Source organism: Apteryx mantelli, chromosome Z (assembly GCF_036417845.1).
Source record: "Apteryx mantelli isolate bAptMan1 chromosome Z, bAptMan1.hap1, whole genome shotgun sequence".
In the NCBI taxonomy this organism is placed as follows: Eukaryota; Metazoa; Chordata; class Aves; order Apterygiformes; family Apterygidae; genus Apteryx; species Apteryx mantelli.
The window spans coordinates 74,473,491-74,497,702 of record NC_090020.1 but is presented as its reverse complement, the minus strand read 5'-3'; the positions used below and the strand labels follow the sequence as shown (position 1 = coordinate 74,497,702).

At 40.1% G+C, this 24,212-nt stretch overlaps 1 protein-coding gene across 4 annotated transcripts in view; it reads right to left on the bottom strand.

Annotated features, from left to right (window-relative positions):
• Window positions 1-24,212, bottom strand: part of ADAMTS12 (ADAM metallopeptidase with thrombospondin type 1 motif 12) — a 170,971-nt gene that overhangs the window by 43,583 nt on the left and 103,176 nt on the right. For all 4 annotated transcript variants that reach the window (XM_067315167.1, XM_067315168.1, XM_067315169.1 and 1 more), the window contains exons 7-13: window positions 23,656-23,805; window positions 20,218-20,361; window positions 19,125-19,269; window positions 15,513-15,605; window positions 15,174-15,319; window positions 14,128-14,297; window positions 5,831-5,964 (exon numbers count right to left, since the gene is read on the bottom strand). In XM_067315167.1, coding sequence (XP_067171268.1) covers window positions 5,831-5,964; window positions 14,128-14,297; window positions 15,174-15,319; window positions 15,513-15,605; window positions 19,125-19,269; window positions 20,218-20,361; window positions 23,656-23,805 — 982 coding nt within the window. The remainder of the gene's footprint in view (window positions 1-5,830; window positions 5,965-14,127; window positions 14,298-15,173; window positions 15,320-15,512; window positions 15,606-19,124; window positions 19,270-20,217; window positions 20,362-23,655; window positions 23,806-24,212) is intronic.

Below are 24,212 nucleotides of genomic sequence, written 5' to 3'. Positions count from 1 at the left end.
CTTTGGGCTAAAGCTGCAGAATGCAACCTACTGTCCAGCACTTAATGGCTGTTAACAGTATCTAAGACACCTGGAGGCCTTCAGCAGTGGACAACTGGGATTTAAATGAACAGCCACAGGAATGGTATTTACAATTTTTCTCTGCTGATTTTTCTCAAAATGAACTTTTATATGCGATACCTGCTAACTTCTCTAATACCTTCCTGAAGTATGAAACTCTAGCTATCCCTTCTTTTGATTCTGATCTTATTTTACCTTCAGCACAACAGCTACCATAATGTTCTGTAAGCTTCTGACAGGAAAATGCATCCATTAGATTAATCGAGGCATAACACATCCTTTATATTCTAATATTTTTCTGACCTTTTAAGTGCAAGAAACACCCAAACTTTTCCTCGGGGTACCAGTGATATAAAGAACAGCTAGAGAAGATGCAAAAATGGAAGGAAGAGAAGGCCCCAAGTTAATAAGTGTGTTAAACCACGTCACTTGCATTTTGCAGATTATTCCAAAGACTAACATATCGCTTAATGCCAACACCCAGACAACATCTTTGATACTTGCTACGGAAAACAAAACTTGTGCCAGAAAGTTTTGCAGCATTCTCTGTTTCTTTCTTTCTTTACAGAAGGCCACTTTCAAAAAAGGGAAAATAATTTTCTCACTGTTATTGTAATGTCTTTCACACAGGCATTCCTCAGTACCAAAGGACTATGTTTATGAGCAGTACAGAATGTTACAGAGATAAGCACATGCTAAGTAGTTTCATGACTACATTTATTGCTTCCAAGCACGCAGCTATTCTATTAAGGATGGATTTAATGAAGTATTCAAAGTACTTGGATACCACTGCGATAAGAGCAGGATGATCCCTTATCTTGCCAGGAGTTCAGGTTTGACTCTTCACCTGTTAGTCAAGGACGCACTGTAGTTCATCCTTAGCAATTCCTGAGAATGTAAATAGGTAGGTATGTAGCCATTTTCCTAAAAAAGAGATGTATTCTGCACTATATTTACTGTACTATCAGCACATTTGTTAACTGTCAATAAACAGTTAGCAAAGTCAGTGTTACCAGGCTTATAATTAGACCAGAGCAAGAACCAGGCTCTTGGTGTTTTGGGGTGTCCTGCATGTTAAGGTTTATTTTCTATTCTATGGGGGGTCAGTTAGTGTCTCCACATGGGCTGCACTGTGTATCAGCTCACTCAGAGTCGACTTACAACTTTCTCACATGGTTCTGTATTTCCCTTGGCAACACACCCATATCATCAAAATAAGAGATCACTGGGACATGAAAGGAATCCCTTTGTCCCTTCCAGTTACAACCATAGAAGCTTGTATTTTGGTTTTCCTCTGACATTTGAAACACTCTTTATATCCAATCAGACATCACCACTCTTCTCTACACGTGCACCAGGGTGTGATGCGGGGATCCCCACAAGTGAAGCAATCTGGACAAATGCTGCAGAGCAGGTAATTCACTGTATCGCAGTAAATAAAGCCTTCATTTTATTCCCTGCTGCCATTGGTGCAAAGACATTTGTATCCGGCAACAGGCCATCATGTTATAAGGCCATTAATGACCATCACAAACTGTAGGACGTATTTTTATGCGTCAGAGTAAACAGCTCCAGCAGTCATTCATTAGAAATACATTTACATGAACTTTAATTTCCAGGCCCTGCTTTACCTCACTGCTCCAGTGAACATTACATTATTTTTGTCATTCATTAGATTTATTTCTAGATGCTTCCTCCTCCCTTTTAGTTGTTTTCCTCATTCTTTTATCCCAGATATGAAGCAGCCATGTTTTCTACCACTGCTTTTAATAATGTGCCTAAAATCTCTGGCAAATTGCATGTGAAAGTGGACGTGGAGACCAAATGAAGGTTATTAAGACAAGAAAAAACCAGCAGCAATTAGGCTCTGATTCTAATGCACACTTATGTCCTTGTGCCCCCTCTGCCAGCGAAGCATGCAGCGTTACAGCAGCCCGTGGCATGCCCATTGCTAATCAGCATCACCCCATGCAGCCTTTGTCATTGCCCCCTTCACCAAGAGCCTTTTTGACACATATGAGATTAGTTTTTATTATTGGTCCCATCACATGGCAGACCTGAACTGCCCACCTGCATTTCTGCAGGAAGGAGAAATAATTTATTTCCTGCTGTTTGGTGACTAAAAGGAAACGATCCTTTTGCCACTTCCAGGGGGAGACCTTTGTGTCAGATTGGCTGTTGGGCAGCAGATACGCAAAGTCCTTGCTGTCACTGAAGGGTATTGCCAGGACGTACTGCCTGAATATCCAAATTACAAGAATGATACATTATGCTTTTAAGGTCTTCCTGCCATGTCCCACTGGTCTCCAAATGAAGAAATCATGATCTTTTTGTGTTGGCTATGACACTGCCTTGAATGGGGAGAGATGTGTCCTGATGTGCCTGTTTCTCTTATAACTCATCCAGAAAGGGCTTGACACAATGTCCTGTTGGGCTAGCAGCGGGAGGAAGAGATTGATGCAATAGTAAGAGATAGCTGTGCTACTACAATAAATGTGTAGTCTACTTTTTAGCAGGAGGAAAAAAAACCCACTTTCCTCCCTAGTACCATACAGCAGTTCAATTTCCAATACAATGTTAATAATCTCTCAACATAACAATTGAGAATTACCACAGAGAACAGCTCATGGATTTGCATGACTGAAGGTCATTTGAGCCCTCAAACTCTGTATGGGGAGCTGGAGGCCAGGTCCGTGACTGTCAGTGTCCACACACCCCCAGTGCATATACCACACAAGCTTTCACTTTTAGACAATTCTGTAGTTCATGTTTAACCAAATACCTCAGCCTCGAAAACTCATACCTGCATTGCAGCCCAATATACATACCACCGTGGCAAGATCCTTGCTTATTAACACTGTGGGAACAACCAAAGGCTCCAGTAAGAATCAGAGTCCACTTGTGATATATAATTTAAAACATAGGAAGAAAGATTATGTGCTTTAAAGATCTTATAAATAAAGGAAAAAAAAAAGTGACATCCAAAGGATGAGTGCAGGGGAACATGGCTGAATAGCAAACTAGTCATGATATCTTGAAGATTTTAGACAAAATTACTGATGGATCTTCCTGACTCCCTCCAAACAAAGTTGTTTAAGTTGGGCGTCATGGCAAGAGTGGGTCTGAGAAGATATCTGAAGGAAGATGAACAGCTAGGTGCAAATATATAAGAGGGTTAAGAGCACCTCTCGCCCCCTGGGTAGCACGACCTGGAACAACACATGGTTGCAATCACAGGCACAAGGATCGGTGACTCCTCTGTGCAGCCACTGGTTCCAGCCCTGAGTGGGGGCCTTACTTCCCACTTGAAGATGTGCATTTTGGCCTTGCCAAGGTGGCTAGGAAAGCAATCAGTAGACCTCATATAGCTAAAATAAAGCATCTCAATCCACATTTAGACATCTAGATAAGAGCAATTTCCCTGGTTACTCTATGCAAAATCATGGCAATCTGCAAAATCAGATTAAAATCAGTTGAATTTAGGAGAATAAATTTGTGACTGAATCTGGGTCTACATGTCTTGTTTTTACATACCCACACAGAAAACTCTGAACTTCATCATTAAACAAGAGCTACTCTGCAAGCTAAACACATGAGAGCAATACAGACAGTGGGTCTAACATACAATATCTTACCATTTTGTATTTTTTATTCAATTTCAGGCTAAAGTGAAATATTATTTTAGTACTCGGAACAACTGTGAAGTGCTTTTGTGAGATACAGTCCTGAAAACCTGAATAGGGCTTTATTAGTCACTGCCATTAATTTTTGTGAACTCCTTTTTCACATTATTAGTGCATGTTGCTGTTAAAAGTACAAGAATGATGTATCAGACTAATTACATTGAATGCATTTCCAAGTTTGTGACCCATAATGTGCGTATTGTGTTTAACTAGCTGGACAAAAATACTAGTGAATTTTATTGAGAGAGACAAAGCTTCCACTCAAGTGTTGTGCTGTGTACCTATTTCAGATAAAATCATGGTGTCTTTCAGAAATGTCAGCTATCTGGGTTACCTATTCACCATTTGATCTAGTTTGTGGCAGTTGCACGGTTATATTGTTCACTCCATGATTCTGACTCCAACTAAATCTGTTTGCTAGATGGGAAGTGGCACTCCACACGTGAAATTTCTGACAAAACTGTATTTATGACAGCACCTGTACTTCGGAGGAATTTTTTTAAAAAAGGTTTTGAGTCCCCAGAACTATTTATGATAACATATATTTAATATCTACAAACTCCATTAAAACTATTTTTGCTTTCAACTCTGGTCTATCAGTTCAGCTAAATTAAGTTTTGCACCTTCTGAAATAGGTATAAATTTGAACTGTCACAAGCAGGGCTAAATACAGAAAACATATGAAAGCTAAAACGTAGTCATAGTGATCCAAATCCATATGGGTTGGAAATCAAAAAATTAAAGCAAACATCATGAATAGCGTCTTCTGAGTTCAGCACGGCCTCTTCTGAGTGAAGGCAAAAGAACTGTTACAGTATATAACATTTACTACACACTCCGATATGCTAGATATTTGTTTCTAGCTGGCTTAAACTGCTGATGTTCAGGTAAGCTCTTTCCTCATCACAAAAGACTCATCCTAGCTCTCAGAAAAGTCAAATGGAATCTCTTCACTGTGGATTTGAACAGGATCTCCTTAACTCTCTATTACAAATGCATGTCGTGCAAGGAAAACTTAAATCTTTTACTGCTGCTCTCTGAGGCACTGGCATTCCAGTAGAATAGAAAGTCTTCAAAGAGGGCATTCTAATTACCTAAGAAAACTTCCATCACTGGAAGTCTCTAAGTAAAACAAATATCTATGAAGAATGACAAAAGTGTACATGATTCTGTTAAGAGATGAAGTGGTTGATCTGAAGTCCCTTCTGGCTGCATTTTTCTATGATTCATTGGCTTATGGCATGGGATTACCAAGCTCCCTACTGTAAGCTAACATAATTTCTACAAAACGCCGACTCCTGCTTTTGTTTCCAAAGATGTTAAAAGCCAAACAACCATCAGGTTTCAAGGGGGTACAGGATCCAAATTCCCAATTACAGCTACAGCTTGTTTTCTTGAAAATACAACCCCTACAAATAAAATGTTCATTTGATTTTATTAATATTTCAATAAAGGCAACACTATGACCGTGGGCATTACAGTTACTTATAGAACACACCTTCAAATGTCACAGTTAAGTACATTATTTTGGAAACCTGCTATTAACATGCAGAAAACCTTGTATTTATTCCTCAATAAACAGAACATTATTGAAATATATATCCTGTGATTGCCAGTTTCCTCGTTGTATAGCATTATTCAATTTACTGTTGTAAACTGCAAGAATTTTTATTGTCTTTAAGTGCAAGTGTCTGATCTTACAACAAGCTCCAGTTCAGAACTGCTACATAATGGGTGAACCACAGAGTGGTGACACCCAAAGCCATAATCTTGGGTGAAAACACCTTCATCAGAAACAGATTTTCTTAAATTGATGTTTTAAAATAAAGGAAGAAGAAAAGGAGAGCCTGAAGGTACCAAAAGTAATCAGCGCTCAGGCTGATGGGTTCATTAAAAAGAATGAAGGGGGCTCTTACGTCCAACTTAGAGAAGCCGTTTCTGTGACTTTGTTCTGTGATTACTAAAAATGCCATAAAATGGAGTTAGGAGTGCCTTTCGCTGGATCCTCCAAAGAAATGTGTTAAATATTTTCCCATAAATTTATAAAGTAAACTGTAGAGAAAGAAGCATGCAAACATACCCAATACCTTACACATGCCATTAATACAGATATCTCGGCTGTGGCTTCCTTCAAAGCAAGGAGTACCATCGGTGACCGCATCAAGCATCTTCTCTGAAAAATGACCATCCACTGGGCGACAGTGGAGCTCACAGGGGTTAGCTGAAGGGAAAACATAGGTACCTTCTCAGAAAATACTTCAGCAGGGTCATTGAACTGTAGCAAGCAGGGAATAACCATATAGCTTTTCTGCACCATCCACTCACTTTCCCTGGCATTTTCTGTCAGAAATGACCTAATTAGAAGCAGATAACAAAGCCACGGTAGTACTGCTAACAGAACGGCACAGGCTTGATAAATGTCACTAGGGTATTTCTAGGAAGCAGCTGGCATTTGGCACCCTTGCACCTCCTTGCCTTCCATCACCGATATGTGACCATCCAGTTGGGGGAGCCGAAACAGCAGCGGCTACGCAGTCAGTTGGGATGGCAGAAGGGACAGGAAACCAGCAAAAATGGTTGCCCTCCATGAGAGGAAAGGAGGAGTTTCAGGATGAGATTGCCAAGGACACTGATAAGCACAAGTCGGCTGTGACTGAGTGGGTTTAGAGACAATTTATAACTCCTGATCAGTGCTGCCAGCCTCTCTGGGTGAGCAGTGAAGCAGTTGCTTCTGATCTTTCATATGTCAGTAAAGAATCACCGAATTGCTAATTTTCAGCTACTTCATGGCACTTAATAAGTTATTTCAAACACTTCAGGCATGGCCATTTCTTTTTCTGCTTGGCAACTTATGAAATGGGAGATGATATTAGTGGGTCTGAGAGATCTAAGCTGTCCCAGGGTAAATGTGCGTGAAAGCACCAGGGAAGGCAGAAGTACAGCAGAAGCACTTGCAAGTGCAGCAAGGTTCTCTACGATGGACCACTCTTAGTCTAGCCCACACATGGATTATAAAGAGCCAAACGCAAACCTGCTCTGCCCCACAGATTCTGGCCCGTGGGAACAGGAAGCTTTGAAATTCAGGCTTAGGAGAGTCAAAGGGCCCAAGTTTGAAAAACAAGTTGTATAAATTGAATGCAGCATTAGAATTAAAATCAGGATCAAAGCAAAAAAAGACACAATCTATGCCCTTATGCCATTCCCCTAGAAGCCATCCAGCAAAGCCAGAGCCATCTAATTGAAAGAAAAATCACCCAGTGTCATAGTCACAGCTGATGATAGCTGAGGAACTGTCTCATCTTTCCGATCTATTCCAAGACACCAGTTTAGCCAACTGCTAGAGCAATTCATTCATGCTCAGCCAGCTGAAATGCTTTGCTGCAGCAAAGCTTAAATCTACTCCAGATGTGATCATAAGGAGCCAGCCAGGAGGACTTCAAGGCACTCTCTTTAAGCCATTTTAACAAAGTCTTCCAGTGTGCTGCAGAAGTGCCTCTGCTGAGTGATAATTTCACCCTGTGCCTGACTGAGCCAGCAAACGCCCCTCCATTGGTCTCAGGGGGATGGAGGATAACTATAAATCTTCTGTATCCTGGCTAATGAACTTCTCTCTCCTCCTTCCTCCCTTTTCTCCTTTATTTCTCTTCCTTGTATCATAAAAAGAACTGCATTTAAAATTAGAGGCATTTCTAGTAATGAGAAATTCATTTTTTAAGATATGATTTAGTTTCTTTGCATTAGCATAAAAGGGCTTCTGCCTTTGAAGGGGGAAATTCAGTTTCGTTGCTTCGTTTGTACAGCACCAACAGATGTACAGTGCACTAAGTCACAGCAGCTCCTGCCCCAAACTCCTTGCAACTCAAGGACTGAATCCTACACAGACTAAGTTTTAAAATTAATAAACTCATTCACATAGACATTATTTTTGCAGGATTGGAATCTAAAAGAACATTAAAAAAAGGGACACTCAAGGAAATCCTAAACCTTAAGGGGCGGGGGGTTGTGTTTTCCCTCTCGTGGGCAGAGGTAATGAGAAACTGAAAATAATGAAGCACTTGTGGCTTCTCAAATAAAACAGCGGAGTGCTTTCCACCCTTGTAAAGGGCAGCAGAGGGGTTAGAGGTTGAGGACTGAGGTTATGAAACTAGTGGAATTCAAGGTGATGTGAGTCATATTCAAGAACAGTGACAAAGATGGAGTTAACAAAAGACTTTGAAGCAAGAATATAAAATTGGTAATCCTTATCAGCCCTCAACTACTCTGTGAAGACTGCCAGCCATAACATCCATCAGCTGTTTTGGTAAGAACTGTCATGAGAAGTGATAAAATTTATTTCACCTTTATCTGGACAAATGTTTTCTGGCCATGTGGCTAATTGCATGACATCAGTGCTCTCTATTTTGTTGCACCTTGTTCACCCTCTCACTGCGCTGTTTTTCAAACACGAAGCACAACGGAAAGGAGAAGCACAGACTCGCTGCTAGCCTGTTTCCTGCTCTGAACCGATGCTGCCTGACACAGACTTTGTACCAAGTGCCATTTCAGTTTTCACGTAGTTCACAATGAAATATGCACAGCAGCAGTTTGACATCTGCACCTTCTCCCTACCTGTGTGTTGACATAAAAAGCAAGATGGTATCCAACTTCATTTCAGAAATCACTGAGCAAGAAGAAACAGGCAGTGCTGTCTGCTGACATATTCCTGTCATGACTAGGATGGTCTGGGCATAGAACTTGGAAAAAGTTTGTAGGGAAAGATAATCTCCCTTACTAAGCCAACTGATAAAGTAAAAATAAATAACAAGAAAACTTTCAGACTCACAAGCCTCATGATTCAAAGAAGGGCTTTCCAGGCCTGAAAGCTTTCCTGGTTTTCCTAATTGTAGTAATTGGTCTAAATTGAGATCCTAACCTCTCTCCACAGATCTTGTGTTACTTCTCTTCCTATCAGTTTTCTACTGAACCCGACTGAAAATGAGAGCATCTCCACTCTCTTCCCACAGACTCGATCCTATCTAGTATTTTATACTCTTGTCATCATTCTTAAAGCTATTTTGGTATTTCATCTGCAGAGAAAACTGGTTAGGGCACAACTGAGGAAATTATCCAAGCATTGCATTAGCCATTCATTTTCTAAAACTGTTTATTTATCTATTACTATTTCTTACAGCTGAATCCAGGGACCTGACCAAAGATGAGGGCTCCATTACTCTTGGACTATAGATAAAAACTGGTCAAAAATTTAACATTTTAAACATGAGACATATAAATATGTAGAAAGTTCTTTTATCCCCTTTTTTCAGATACAGAATTTACATATGCAGAAAGTAAGTACACTGCCTGAAACAATGGAAAAAACTCAAAAGCAAAGACTGGCTTTAAATTCAGATTTTCTAAATCTTATTTCAGTCCTGAAAAACTGAAAAGACTAAACCAGGATCAATATGAACATTAGGGTTTCTCAGAAGAAACTCTTTAAAGCAGCTGTTTTAGTTTTTGTTGCTTCAGCAAATTTGATTAATTCATGATGAGACTTTACCAAAGACACTGCCATCTTAGTTACTTTTAGACCAAAAATTACAAAAACTCTTGCAGTCCAGCATACACATGAAATACTAGGTCCAATCTGTAAGCACTCAGTAAAGGCCAGATATAGTAAAGGCCACAATCCTTGTTCAGGAAAAAAAAAAGGCAGCACTCTGAGTTCTAATTTAAACAGAGCTTGATTTCTGCCTGGGTAAAGCCTACAGAGTTTTAGTCCATCGCTCCATACGAAAATAGGATCAAGTACACTTAGGCTACTCCTGCCTAGCTTGTTTTTAAATCTACAATGATAATATTCATCCCTCAAACTCCCCCTAGGTCACCTGCTCGACTGTTTAACTATGGATACAGCAATAAAGAATTCCTGATTTGTAACCTAAAGGCTCCCTGTACCATTTTGCCTGTCACTGCTTGTCCTACCTTCTGTGGGCATGAGGGACCTCTGGTTCCTGCTCCTTTGGACAGGCCCTACTACAGGAGTGAAGGGGGTCCTGCGCTTGTCCTGCATAAGCCAACGCTGGAGCCAGAAGCTCTAGGGCAGCGGGATGATTTGTCTGCATCCTTCCTGCAGTGCATTGCCCCTAGCTGGACATAACATTTTAGCTGAAGTGCCACCAGCACTCAGTAAACCAGAAAAGTCCTCCATTTTATGTATTCTGCCTTCATCCTGCACCAAGATTACACTGCTGATCTGAACAAGGAGCAGATCAATCCTTTGATACACAGGGGAAAAAAAACGAAAACAAACAAACAAAAAAACCCCACAGATGTATTGGAATACCAAGCAACAGAGCTTCCATAAACACCCAATGATTTACTTTGAATTAGAATGGGATCAAGGAAGCAAGCAAGCAAAGTTGAATAAAGTTCCTAAAATTAAGGTGTGTAGGGTTTTTTTTCTGTGTATATTATGACAGAATTCAGATTCAGCAAGTGTAAACAGAACAACATGAAGATAACCAGAAAGGGACACACTCCCTTCTCAGAGCAGAAATACTGAGTTTAAATTTCTTCCTTCACAGCTGAATCCTACGAGTTTGCATGCAGGAAGGATCTGCCTTAACCTAGCTGAGAGGGATGTGATTAATGTGCCTGCCTGCAGAAGATAAGGCCTCAGTACTTTTTCTCTACTACACAAGGAATAAAAGAGGTGGGCCTATTTTCCTGAAGTCCTCATCTCTGTGCATCTGTGAGAACCCAAAATAGGATGAAGAAATCCAAAACAAAGAAAATCAGAAGAGACAACTACCAAACACAGACAAAAAGGAAAAAAAAAGAAGCTGAGGCAAAGCTACTTTATCACATTAACCATACTTGGAACTTTAACAGAAAGTTTAATTTCAAAGCAGTGGCAGCAGAAATGTTACCCTGTGCCGTTAGCTCAGACCCTGCAGCTGTATCAGTATAGATCTTACCTGATACACAGACACATTTCAGAAGAAATACGAGATCTACAGCATTTCAGTTACACAACCCCTATCCACAAGTATGTGAGATGAATACATAGGTAATCCTGGCACTGACTGAGGAAAAAAAGGTATTTATATGATTACTTCCATCATTCGAAGTACAACTCACACTGACTACATGGATATTAAGTTCTGAGAAGCTATCAGATCCAGACAAATGTTACCTGCCAAAAGGCATGAAATAAATTAATGTGGGGTCTGCCTGATGGCAAAACAGAAGATTTGTACCAGTGCCCAACCAAAGTGTCAAAGTAGGGGCCTAAGTCATAAGAATGCACTCAGAAAATGCACTCACCAGAGCTGCTGGATGCTTTAACTACCCTTTAACCTGAAAGTTCCCTTTCTGTCGAGACTCCCAGAGACACTCAGGAGACCCCAGCTTGAGTCCAGGAGTTTCTACGCTCTAGAGCAACTCTATGACAGGTAAGGAGGCATCAGAAGGCTGTGCAAGTTCCTCAGAAAGGGGGAACAGGAGGAAAACAAGGATTTGAAATAGGAGGGAAATAACTCAAAAGATATGGAATCTTAAATGTAGTTAGTCTAGGTAACAGCAAAATATCATTCACTGCTCTCCTTCTTGGCTGCTTGTTACAGCTACTTCTTTCATCTCACCTTATATTAGGTCATAAACTATTTAAAGGAGAGTCTTTGTCCTCCTATGAATATACAATTTACACAGCAGAAAAGGACATTATGACAGTCTTTAATTATGTGACAATCATTAGAACTGGGTTATGGAAGCTATGAAATTAAAGCCAGGAGAGACAATTGTGATCATCTAGGTTTCTTTTACCATTTACTGTTTTTCCAGAAGGATGAAGGAACACTGAAAAGATTATCAGCATCTAGAAAGTTTCTAGTTCAGGATTTCAACTCCCTGACTAAGCACTTCCACACAAAACTATGATGCACAGTCAGGATTTGGGAAAGCTTCAGGACATTTTCTTTTCTCCTATATCACATACACAGTGGGGGAGGCTTGAAAATGCCTGCTAATAAAACATAAGCCAAAACCATCTTGACAGCAAGTTAACATAGTAACGGAGTGCTCTGAAAAGTCTTTGAAATTCGATGGCATTAGTCATGCAAGGTGAAGCAAGGCAAGCTGATATACACTGATGAAGGTTGGTGGACATATGGTGGACATGGTGATTCAGTCTCCAGAGCCCTGTAGCGTCAGCTCTTTTCCATGCAGGATTTACATAAGGCTGTTGCTTTGCTTTTGTTTAACATTGTGGTTTGCTCAAGACAAACAAGAAAGACTCAAACTGCTTTATCACACAGAGAGAGCACTGTCCTGAGAGCCTACTTGAAGTTATTCTGCCCAGAGGTAACACAGAGATGAAAACAGAGATTCGTGCTGCAAAACACTGGAGGGCTGAGGAGCTCCTTTTGAGTACTCCTGTTAGTCATGGCTTATGGCTGTATCTTTCTCCAAGTTTTACTTTCCTAGCTACCTTTAAGTATTTTTGTTCTCAGTCACATTTTTCCCTACACTTCCATCAGAAATCACCGAGCCATTTGTAAGCAGAGAAAACAGAGACAATTTCATTTCCCTCAGACATCTTTAGCAACTGACTGGAAGGTGACAGAAAACTGGAATCAGAGATGGTTGGACAACTGTCAGCTGTACCTCAGAGCAGTAGCTAATGCCATGGCTGGACAAAACTGGAAGCTGTGAGCCCACGATAGCCATCCACCCTCATAAACACCCATACAGTGATGCTGGCAGACAGAGGATTAGCACAGAACCTCGCCAACTCTCTGCCCAGATGAGTGCTCCCAGGAGAGCCTGTCTGTCTGTGCCAGGATTCTTCTAAGTTAGAGTTTAGCAGCAAGGTAACACTTCAGATGTTCTTAATGGAACATAAGAATAAAGTTGCAAACATTACAGACCTCACAAATCCTGAGGGAGCAAGGTAACTCCAGACTGAAATCCTGGCTGTTAAGAAAACAGGTAAGACGAAAAGCCTTTTAAGCCACAGAAGAAATATCTGCTTGGTATTTGAAGGATTTGGCAAAAGGTCACCAAACCCAGGATGTTCCAAATGAAATATTTCAGGCTCAACAAACCAGCATTTTTAATGCAAGTGTTTTGTCAGTAAAGCTATAAACAGGTCTGCTTGAAATATGGCAGAGACATCATCATAGGCCTGCCTTTCAGTGTGCAGGAAGCATTTGATTCATATCTATAGCACTTTTTAAAAGCAGACCTTCACTAACAAATGCACATATAGAATTACCAGCTCTGTTACCACTGCCCTGGAGAGGACACTAACTGAATCAAGGCTGTACCCAGCAGAAGTACTTATACGAGTAACAGAGAGGAGTGAAATCCCAATTTCAGTGACAGGGCATTGCAGAAAACGATTTATGAGTGTGGCTTTGGATTAAGCCATAGGCTTTTAGCTTTTACCATGGTTTGTTTTACTGAATGGCTTTCTGAAAGAGTCTATCACCCATATTTTCTCTGATCAGAAATTCTCCTGGAATGCTGTATGCTCCAGGTTGATCTTCAACGATGTATTTATTATATGGCACCGAGGCAGTAGCTGTTATTTAGGAGACCTACTTAGTGCTTCAATAACTATGAAAATGCAATAAATATGGCTGAAAAATACTACTGGCAAATGAAATCGAAAGCAGAATCTTGAGCTTCACTTCCCTAACTGGTTTATATTTTCTTAAAGAAATTATATCTATAGCTTCTACTGGATAATCCACTCCTTACATTTATGCATTCACCATGAATTAAACTTCGTGGTAATAACTATTACCCCTATATTTAGTAATTAGTTGTTACAAGTCAAGTTATAAGGCAGAGATATCAGTCCTGTCTCTACAATACAGAGGAGTACATTACAGAGCCTGTTGAGGTATTATTTACCCAGCATTGTGCTAGGCACACTTCCCATACGGGTCTGAATTTGGAAGTAGTAAAGTTACACTTGTGCAGCTGAAGAGCCCTGCTTATTAGGTGCAGTGATGCCTGCAGGCCCAGGCATGCAGCTCTGCACCATGCTACTGCACTTCTTGTTCAGGGGGTGATACTGGGAAAGGCAGGTCAGATCTATCCAGACCTGCATAGATGTATCCTCACTAGCTTTTATTAGCATAATATCCTGCCAAGTGATGGGCTAGTTCAACTCATAGCCACTATTATTAGAGCTTTCTGAAAACGTCAATGTGTAAAGCAAAACCAGTGCCTTCATGTATATGCATCAGGCACACGAGAGTGTGGTCACATCTGATTTTTCCCTCTAGTTAATTAAGACTTGTAATTCAGTGACTTCTCTTCCTCATAGAGGTTTCCCATATGTCTGTAAATTTGACTCTTAAGACAAGATACTCAAAAATTCATAGCTTTGTACCTGTGTTATAAACTGGAACCCAGTGGTAGAATTCATTCTGGTAGGGAACTGTATCAAACTCACTGCACTGCATCTGACGAAAGGTTGGCATGCTCTTGTGACAGGGGCTAATGTTACACATGCGATAGCGTTTCCTTTCTCCAGTGCAGTAGTCTCCTCCGAACTGTGGTCTAGAAAGGAAACATTGAGATCAGGGATGTGAGATTCTCAGTAAAATATAGTTTTAACTTTTGCATTTTCCAATAGTATCAATTAGACAACGTCTTTCCAATGGGTTAACAAGGTGAATCTGAATCCTTGACAGGTTAGAGACACTCTTCACATGTCCAGGTATCCAAATAACACAGTATGGAGCACAGTGATCTAGAAGCACCTTACATCTCACAGAGATGCTTGGCACATTGCCTGGCAATGACAAACTACCTTATTAAAAAAACTCCCTCCCCTCAAAAAAAAATTTTTCCAGAATGTTTGACAATCGTACCAGAAGAGCCAAGTAATTTCAGCTGTTAGGCACCCCTGCAGCAATTTTTGAAAATGAGATATAGGGTCCTTATGCACTCAGGTACATATTAGAAAATTCTGCCCTTCCTCTTCTGTACCTATCGACCCATGTATCTGAAGCTCCAAACTAAATCAATGATTAGAATAAAACATGAAAGGTGGGGCCTTGACTTCCCTCAGGAACATATCACTAGCTACTATTCCCACCCAGTGTTCAAGGACATTGTATTTATTCAAGGCAGTGTTATTAAAGCAGCATTTCTAATATTTACACAAAGCTTGCAGGCCAAATATCAGGATTTTTATATTGTGTGTAGAAATAAGCTCCCTGGAAGATAAAGATTAATGAAGGAGATGAAGATTATAAAAACTCAGCCAAGTGAATTTCACACAGATATGTTCAACTGGGGAGGAGAGGTGTTCAATAACTGTCTTGTTCTAGCACCTACTGATAAAACTGTATCATAAAAAAGCTTCTCCAGCCTCTTAAGTATCTCAAGGTCTTGAATAAAGGGAATGGAAAGACTGTACACTCAACTTACTCCGGGTTATTGCATGGTCTCTCTGCACTCTGAACTCCTGCCCCACACGTCCTTGTGCAATGGGACCAGGATGACCAAACACCCCATCCACCATGGACTGCTTCTGGAGTCTTGCCCACTGTAATGCACTCACCAGAGAAGCACCACTTAGAAGAGAAAGGGCAAACAGTTCAAGATTAGCATCACAGAAAACCACTACCGTAAATGAACTCCCCTGAAGGTTAAAACTTAAGTGGAGCTTTAAATGAAGATGTCACAGAATGCTCCCTCTTTTACCCAATGGCAAAGCCATTCATGGTATTCCCGCTGCCCCTTCATAGCATGGAAGCTCACAGTCACCTTGTTTTCTCCACATCGAGTGCCATCCACAGCAGCATCCAGTTTGGAGCGGCAGGAGCCTTTCACTGAGCACCAGAGTGTTTGGCAAAGATTCTGGAAAAGGAAGAAAGAAAACTGCAGCAGTTTCAAGCAGAGCTGAATGCCTAAGGCCAAAATCTTCAAAAGTCACCCATGATTTTGTATATCAATTTACAAAGGACTGTACTTCCAGAGAGAGATGTTCAGTTTTCCACAAGTTAGGACCCTTCAAGGGTTCAAATTCAGGTACTCCTCATTATTGTACAACTCTGTACAACTATTTAATAAACACAAAACAGTAAATACTTCATATCAAGTGGATTAACCAAACTATGCTTGTAAGTTTAAATGCTCCCCTCATTCACTGCTCAGCTCCCAGCTACACACAGGAAAAATGACTTTACAAAGTTTGTGCACTACTGTTTATAGTGAAGGCAGATGACTAGTAAGGAATACAATGTTCAATTTTTCATTGTTGTCTGCCTGAAAACATGTACACTGAAATCAAAGAAGGTTAGAGAACCCAGCTGTTAAGCAAAAACTATACCATATCTCCAAGTATGACAACCAGGTTAATGTCCTTCAACTCCCAAAACCGAATAAGGAGAAAGAGATCAAAATGCAGCGCTCTCAAAACATCAGCCCAGCAGATACAGGAGGGAATGATCTAAAACAAGCAGTCCAGAACATCTGGCAGAGGGAAAAAAGCCTAGTAGCCCAAGAGCAGCAAGGGCTATGGTTGATGAAAGCTGGTACAGCCTACAAACAACCTGGGTATTTGCAAAAATCCAGCCCCGATAAGCTAGCAGCAACATTTGGCTGAGTTTGAAATCCAAAATTTGGCTGCTGGTTTCTGACCTACTTGTATTTAAAATAGCTAAGTTCAGGCATAAAGAGTGCTGTCTCCAAGTGCTCTACGTTTCAAATTGGAACACAGTGTCTGGGGCTTAGCATCTCTGCTCACATTTAGCTGCTTTCTGGTGAGGTATACATGTTAGAGCTTGTTTTGCAGTTCCCTATTTATAGTTCAAGAGCAGCACTATTTAGCGACTCTTTGTGGAGCCACCATTGTCAGGATGTAAAGGCAGAGCTACCCAAATGTTCTCGCTGATGAATTTGCTTTCATTGGGAACCTCATGCTTGTTTTTAGCTATTGTATACAAAATATGTTTGTGCTTTTTAGTGCATGAAGTGCATCCTCCACCGTGTTTCAAATGCCCAGAGAAAGGCACAGGTGAGTACCACGATGTGGATTTAAATTGAATGCAGCTTTTCACAGGCAGTTATATGTTTACCCTGTGGAAACACATAGATTCCAAAATCAAGTGTTAATGGAGGAAACTCATTAGCTTTAAAAGATTTTTTTTCCATCTTAATCCCCAAGCATCAGGGCTTTTCTCCATATTTAAGAATACTGGAATACTAGCAGTGCAAGAAAAAGCTTTGTTTACTGCATAGTTTTTGGAGGTAGTAGTCAGGAATTCATGAGTAACATGGATTCACTGCAAGGCAAGTGATTTTATCATCAGCAATACCGTATACACCCAACCTGTGAGATCAGGATCTGTGCCTTAAAGAGAGACCACTCTAAACAATCCCAGTCCAACTGAAGTGAGTGAAAGCTTTGGAGATAAGGAAAGGGCAATAAGATAAGGATTCTGAACTCCTACAGCCTGTAGGGAGCTATGGATCCATCTACCACTTGGAATATTCAACCCCCCCCCCCCCCAGAATTTATATTTTGCTTTTCTTTTCCTTATTAGAAGGACAATATTTATGTATTTCACGTGATGCTTAGAGGACTAACTACCTAAATGGAAATCACCATATGAATTCTAAACCTCTATCTTCGTTCAATGTAATCACTGAACCCTTGGGCACCTTCAGCTAAATGCAGATTCTTCTCTCAAAAAGAACTTGAGGATAAACTTCAACCATACATGCTATAACAAATGTAGCTTGGTCAGTAAGTGAGTGTTAAGTAAATAATGGCAAGGCAAAGAACAGTCAGACTTCTTAGACAAAATGACTATACTGATTGTCCAATACACCAGGCAGACTACACTAATCACAATTCCTTGCCAGTGCAGTTACCTGCAAAACACAGGCCTTGCAGTAAAAACTAAAATAAAATGATACCAATTAATTTACTGACATTTGTCCAGCTGTAAGTTGGTCAACCAGGAGATGCTGAATGTAACGGCATACTAGGTTCACACTCAAGGAGAGACAGAATGAACCAATATTGCAAAATTACACTTTAATTTTCTATCTGTACCAACAGACAAATTACAGCAGCTGAGAAAACTGGAAGAGCAGGTAATGAAAGCAATCTTTCAATACATGCTTCAGATTCAGTAGGTGCGGTTCAACATTGCTGATCATTACAGCTGAGATCAGTCCTAAATAATTCCTCTAAGAGGGTAGATGAGGATGCACATAATTATCACAGTGGAATAAACAATCAAGATCTGCAGTCCCCAGTCCACAGCTGTACACAACACCTTGCCTAAAACACACTCCAGCATTGTTGGTAACCACAAGGCACTACTTCTGCCACAGTCCAATTTAACAGGGAGAGCAAACCGGGATGCTGCCTGCAGCATTTGCTGAACAGTGTTGCCCAACAGACAGTAAAACTTAGTGATCTTTTAGTCAGATCAGCGTTTGAAATCACAGTTTCTGAAGTGTTCTTCTATGTAGAATAATGCTGCACTGAGCCAAATAGCTCTAAACAAGGTAGGTACAGTTAAAATAGCATAGCACTACAGCTTAGCTAATTTAACCTGTTACTCTACAGTGCTGCCTGGGTCTTGTAGGGAGTTGTGCTGATGCGACTGTACTGTTCCCATGCATCTCTACACAACACTGTCTTGCTGTGCTGTAAAGATGAACCCTAGGGAGCCAATATTGGACTACCTAAATTACCCACTGCCACTGAAAGTCTTATGTTCTCCAAGACTGGATATAAAAATATCTATATAAATCTATATTTAGATACATTTTATCTACATAAAGATTCTTACAAATATCTATCTATATTTAATCCACATAAAGGTTCTTTGAGGTACATAGACTGAAATTTCTTTTCATTAGTTAGACTATCAAAAGTGTGAAAATCAGGATATATAGGAAAAGAGCAATGCCCTGATTTTTTTCAGACAACTCTTCCTGGAACTGAAGATTTGTTCCCAATGAAATCATTGGTCAGTCAAAAGCTATAATATTAAAGAGTGTCTTATTTTGGAAGATGGGACTTAATCTCTGTTGATAATTTACTTAAGATCAATATCATAAGTTTAAAACCAAAATTACTTCACCACTGAAGGGCAAGCATCTCACAATAGGTATGAGGCCAGAACCCATAAAGGACAAGGAATATACAGGGCAAACAGGGCAACATCTCACTTCTGGGATCTCCAGACTGGAATCAAAACACTCTGTTAGGGTATGTCTGCATTGCACATCTAGTCTATGAGACTCTGGACATGCTGCATTTGTACTTAGCAACCAAGGTTCACCAGCTGCACTTCCACACCGTTCAAGAAGCTTAAGCTCTCATTAGTGCAACGAAGAAAAACATACAGCACTTACATCCACATCTTCACAGAAAGTAGCATTGGAACCATACTGAAGCTGGCACTGGTGATGTACATCATAAATCACTCCAGGAGCAATGACTGGGGACTTCAGAACTTTTTTTTGGGGTGTATCATCCAAACAGAATCCCCACCCTCGGCTAAAAGATGAAAATTGCAAATTAAAAAAACACAGCCACACCTTTTTGAAACCTTTTCTTATACTGACTATCAATATCTAATTGTTAGCGATAATTTTTGATATGGCCTTTAGTAACTATGCTTCCAGATTCCAGCTAAGCTATGCTGAAGTGCTGCTAACAAGGCTGCTAACTCATTTCTCAGAGTTCATGGAACCTTAGAGAATAGCAAAATAATTGAAAAAACACAACAAACTGCCTGCTCAGGAGCAGCCCAGGTATCAGTAACAATTAGACTAATGTTCCAATTCCACACTTTGAGAAGAACCACTGAAGTCTGCAAAAGCAAAGGAACATATGTGGTCCTTGTACGTGCTGATGGCCCCGATACCGAGCAGCTCTCAGCTGCTATCACCTCCTTCTACACCTGACAGATGAAATCCCTCTAACCACTCTCCATCTGGCAGCAGGGTTTTATAGAGGCAAAATCTAGCCTGTCAAATTGGAAATATCATGAAGTCATTACGGTTTGCAGAGTGACTTCAAAGCGTACGTCAGCCTCTGCTCAAAGTTATATCACAATGATGCTTTTAAAAAGAATTGAATTTGGTTGGATTTGGACAAATCACTGAAGTCAAGCACACGTTTTTGTGGCCAAAGTGAACATCTCTGATGTCTCATCAGAGTCCTTGACAGAAAGGCTTCTTTCTTCCTAGTAACTGCAAGAAGCTGCAGGTTGCACCAAACCTGAGCTGACATGACATGAGGCGAGACTGCAGTTCACTTTTAGAAACACAAGATATAATGGAGCTTTCCCCAATTATTAAGTGAGCAATAAGCTTGCGGTATGCCCTGCATGGGAATTAACTCAAGTACTCTACAAAAAAAGTAAATCTAAAGTAACTCCACTTAGATGTCTCATATACAGTTGTACTCATTCCAAGGAAGTGTTACACTCTGATCACTCACTCCAGGAAACGCGTGATGTATTCCTTGCTGCACTGAGACCAGGTGAGGGGAGTGGGATCATACTGCAACTGCCGGGACATAATATATGGACGCTTTCCAATGGGCTCACAGTCATTCTCTTTTCCATCATGCTGGATACCAAAACTAGAGATAGAAAACAAGAGTTAATAATTGCAGCTGTTTGGTGATATCACCTCTATAGATTCAACAGTATGTGTAAACAGATACTGGAGTTGCTTCCTCTTCTGGTTAGCTGTAGATACCTCTTTGCCAAAAAGTGCACAGAAGACCTGATCCAAAACCCACAAAAAATTCTAGATTCCAACAGGCTTTCAAGCAGATCTGTTATGCAAAGCAATATTATCAGGCAGAAAACAACACACTGTCAGAGACTATCTTTGCAGTATTTTTAAGGGAATCAGAATGCTTTTGCGCAATTTGGCTGGATTGAAGCAGGCAGTTTAAACCACAAGGTTATGTCAAAGTTGTTAGAACTAAGAGCACTTCTTAGCTTTTCAGTCCAAGAGCTAGTTCTTAGCAGCTCTTAGTTCTTGGTTCTAACAGCTCTCAAATTTCAAAGGAAATTGGTATCTCATGCCATCTGCTCTTCTTTTCCTTCTTCACTGCCCACCATAGGGGAGGAATCTCAGCTTCAGTGCCTTCTAGCTAGGTGTGTGATCCCTTTCTTCACCTGCTCTACCGGTCGAATGTAGCTGTAATCTGGCAATCAGATTTTTAACAATCAGATATTCAAGCTTTATATCCAAGGCAACATCTTTTAATACCCTGCTGCAATGTAAATTTGGTAACGATTCAGAGGGAAAGGTCACCATTAGAGTTATTAGGCCTCAGTTCCTCCAGCACTCTAACCTACCCCTGGCTGGGCTAAAACCTGCCTAGCATGGGATATCTGATGAAATTGTCATATAGACAGGGGACGCTGGTCGTGGGATGCTTGCAGAGGCCAGATAAGATGCTGATGCAAAAATCAAAAGCAAAACTTGTTCCTAAAATTCTTAGCTAAACTTTACTCTTTGTTCCTTCGGCTAAGGACAAAGCAATTCTATTGACTAGCACAGTTATCTCAGACTCATACCACTTTAACCAAGATCAGGCTCTATTACACTGTGTCTTATACTGTCTTACAATCACACCTTTAATGCTTGTATCTTCTCTAATCTTTTTTGCTGGATTTGGACAGAGACACTGTTTTCCACATTGCTGAACGTGCAGTGAATTAGCTGCCAATCTCCACTCCTCCCTACTATTTAACTTCCTCATACTGTGCCTTAGAGACAAGGAGACAGTCCTCCACAGGAGGTCTTCCCAACATGGTGTTCTCAGAGTTCTGTGACTTATTTAAGAGATTTCCCTATTCAACAGCTTGTAAGAGTCAGGAATGTAAAAAACTTTGTGTGGGATTCACCTGACTAAACGTAGATGTCTCCAGGTCATCTCATCCTAAAGGAGATTATCTGAATTAAGTCAGGGAAACCACATTCTAAAAGCACCTACTTCTCACCACCTACTTTAAAGGCAACATATCTACAAAGATGTTGACATGTGCACTGTTAACATCTGAAGTTTCAGCTCATTTCTTAATTGAGGATTACACAAAGACCTTCTAGTGAGTTCAAACCACTAAGACTTTGTTTCTGGAAAATAAAATTCTACCATGATCCTAATGATCCAAAAGCAGAGCACAGCTTCAGTATGCATAAACTCCAGCAATGGGTCTGAGCTATAAAAGTGTGTCCCCCTAGTGACACGTAGCCCCTTTTCCATGAACAGGGTCTGTTGACAGGGGAGGTGAACATCCGGAGGGACAGTAGGAGGAAGAGTTACTTTTGGAATCCATCATTTTCTGTTTCAGCTACAAGTCCTACATACTTTTGTTGTCTGCATTTGAACTTTGTAACACACTTATCCTAGCCTGGCTTGGGTGAAGGATGGTTTCAGGTTAACTCCTAACCCTACAGTACTCAATTTTTGTGTGTGGAGATAATCTGCAAAAGCAAGGCCCTAAAACATTCCTGCAAAGGCAAATTCACCAGTATTCTGTCCTGTCAGCAGCACCATAGCGGGGACTAAGTGACTAAATCCCAAAGGACCTAGATCTGATAGCAAATGATTTCAGCATTGTGTTATTACACTACTTCCTTTCTGGCAACTGAGGTGCTGAATAAAGACAGACCAGTTAATGGTCGATAGGATCAATATTTGAATAATCTTTTTATCAGATTTTATATCCCACCAGGAAATCCAGTCTTGATTTTGACTAGTGGTTGGGTGCATAATGAAAGTTATGTGACTGTAGATATAGCAATGAACATGTCACCTAGCCAAGGAGCATGGCCCAGCTGAAAAACGCAGGCATCACACCCAAACTGGAGTACCCATGAGACAATATGCTACCTGGGAAAAAAAGAGTTCAATTTTGAAACAGATTTGAAACCAGAGTGTTTCAGGTGTGTTTAATAAACCCACTAACCAACCAAAACACCCCCATCAATTTGGAAATATTGAGGAATCAAGTTTCTAGCAAAAAAATCCAAACTCAAAAAAAAATTTAGCCATGTCTAAAACTAAATGCATAGGAACTTGACTTAAGTGAATCCACAGTGGGAATATTAATATACAGAAGCTGCCCAATTATTAAGAAAAACCCAAAGCAACTTTGTTAGTTAGAAAAGAGACAAAAGACTTGATGCTTCTGTAAAGTTTGATTGCTTGGACTTAGAAATGGTTTCTAGCTAATCTGCAATAATGAAATACGATGATTTACTATAAATCATTTAATAATGATTTAACGAAATGCACGTTTTATGCAAAAGTAAAGGAATGATTGGAGATCATATCATGTATTCAAATAATAATTCAATATACATTTGGAAAAATGAATATGTGAGAAAGGTTAAGGCATTATTTCATCCTGAGGTACTGTCCGGACAGACCCTGTTAAAAGGGGTAAACTAAATAGTTGTAAGTATAAACAAAGCTCAAAGGCTGAAGAATGTCTTTCTTATTCTTCTGCTTAAAAAAAATAGACACAGTTTTGATTTTAATAACAAAGAGACAGTAACTCAATCCTTGTTTTGCTGCTGTTTGGCAGAAATGCAATTTTGCAGTGAGAATTACAGAGTAGCTGCTCATATGGACAGTATTTGTAAAGTAACAAATATTCAATTTGTTCCTAAATAATCTCAATCTAATGCACCAGTCAATAGTTATTATTACAAAAAATACCTCTCCAAGGATAAGTGAGACGTAAAAATTCTCTTCATTAGGAGGCTAAAACAAGACTTACAAGCTATTGTTTTTCTCGGGTGTGCAGATGGACTAATGGCATAGGTTTGAGGGAAAAAAAAAACATGATTTGAATAGTGGTATACAAAGAATAAATTAAACTCAGCTGAGTCACTCCACTTTCAATTATACCTGTGTCCAAGTTCATGAGCAATAGTGAATGCCAGCGGAAGGCCAGAATCTTCATTAATGTTGCAGCTTCTGTGAGGTTGACACATGCCCGATAAATGAGACAAACCTAAGGTTTCACACGGACGATTCATGCCGGCACAAATGTCCTTTCTAGAATCACAACAAAGACCTGCCATTAAAAGAGCTTAAAAACAATTGTAGAATGTCACTTACACTGAACAGTAAGTCTCTGTCTCCTAATGTATCAGTTCTAACTTGCATTTTAGGCAAAGCATAGTTTTGTTAACGTTTTTACAAATATATCTGTAACAATATGCACTGGTACTGCTATTACAGTATTATACTGCTGTCATTTAATGGACTATATTTATGTTGTGATAGTGCCTCAGTATAAATGTTTGTTCCCAGCTCACGTAAGAAAAAGCTTTAAAACCTCCAGGTCTGACAGCATTTTGATTACAGCACATCTGAAGTTTGCTAGTGCCTGCCTGATGGTGAATGACATGAAGAATTTCCTTTCTTCTAATTCTGCACAAGGATTTATGGGAATCAGGAGG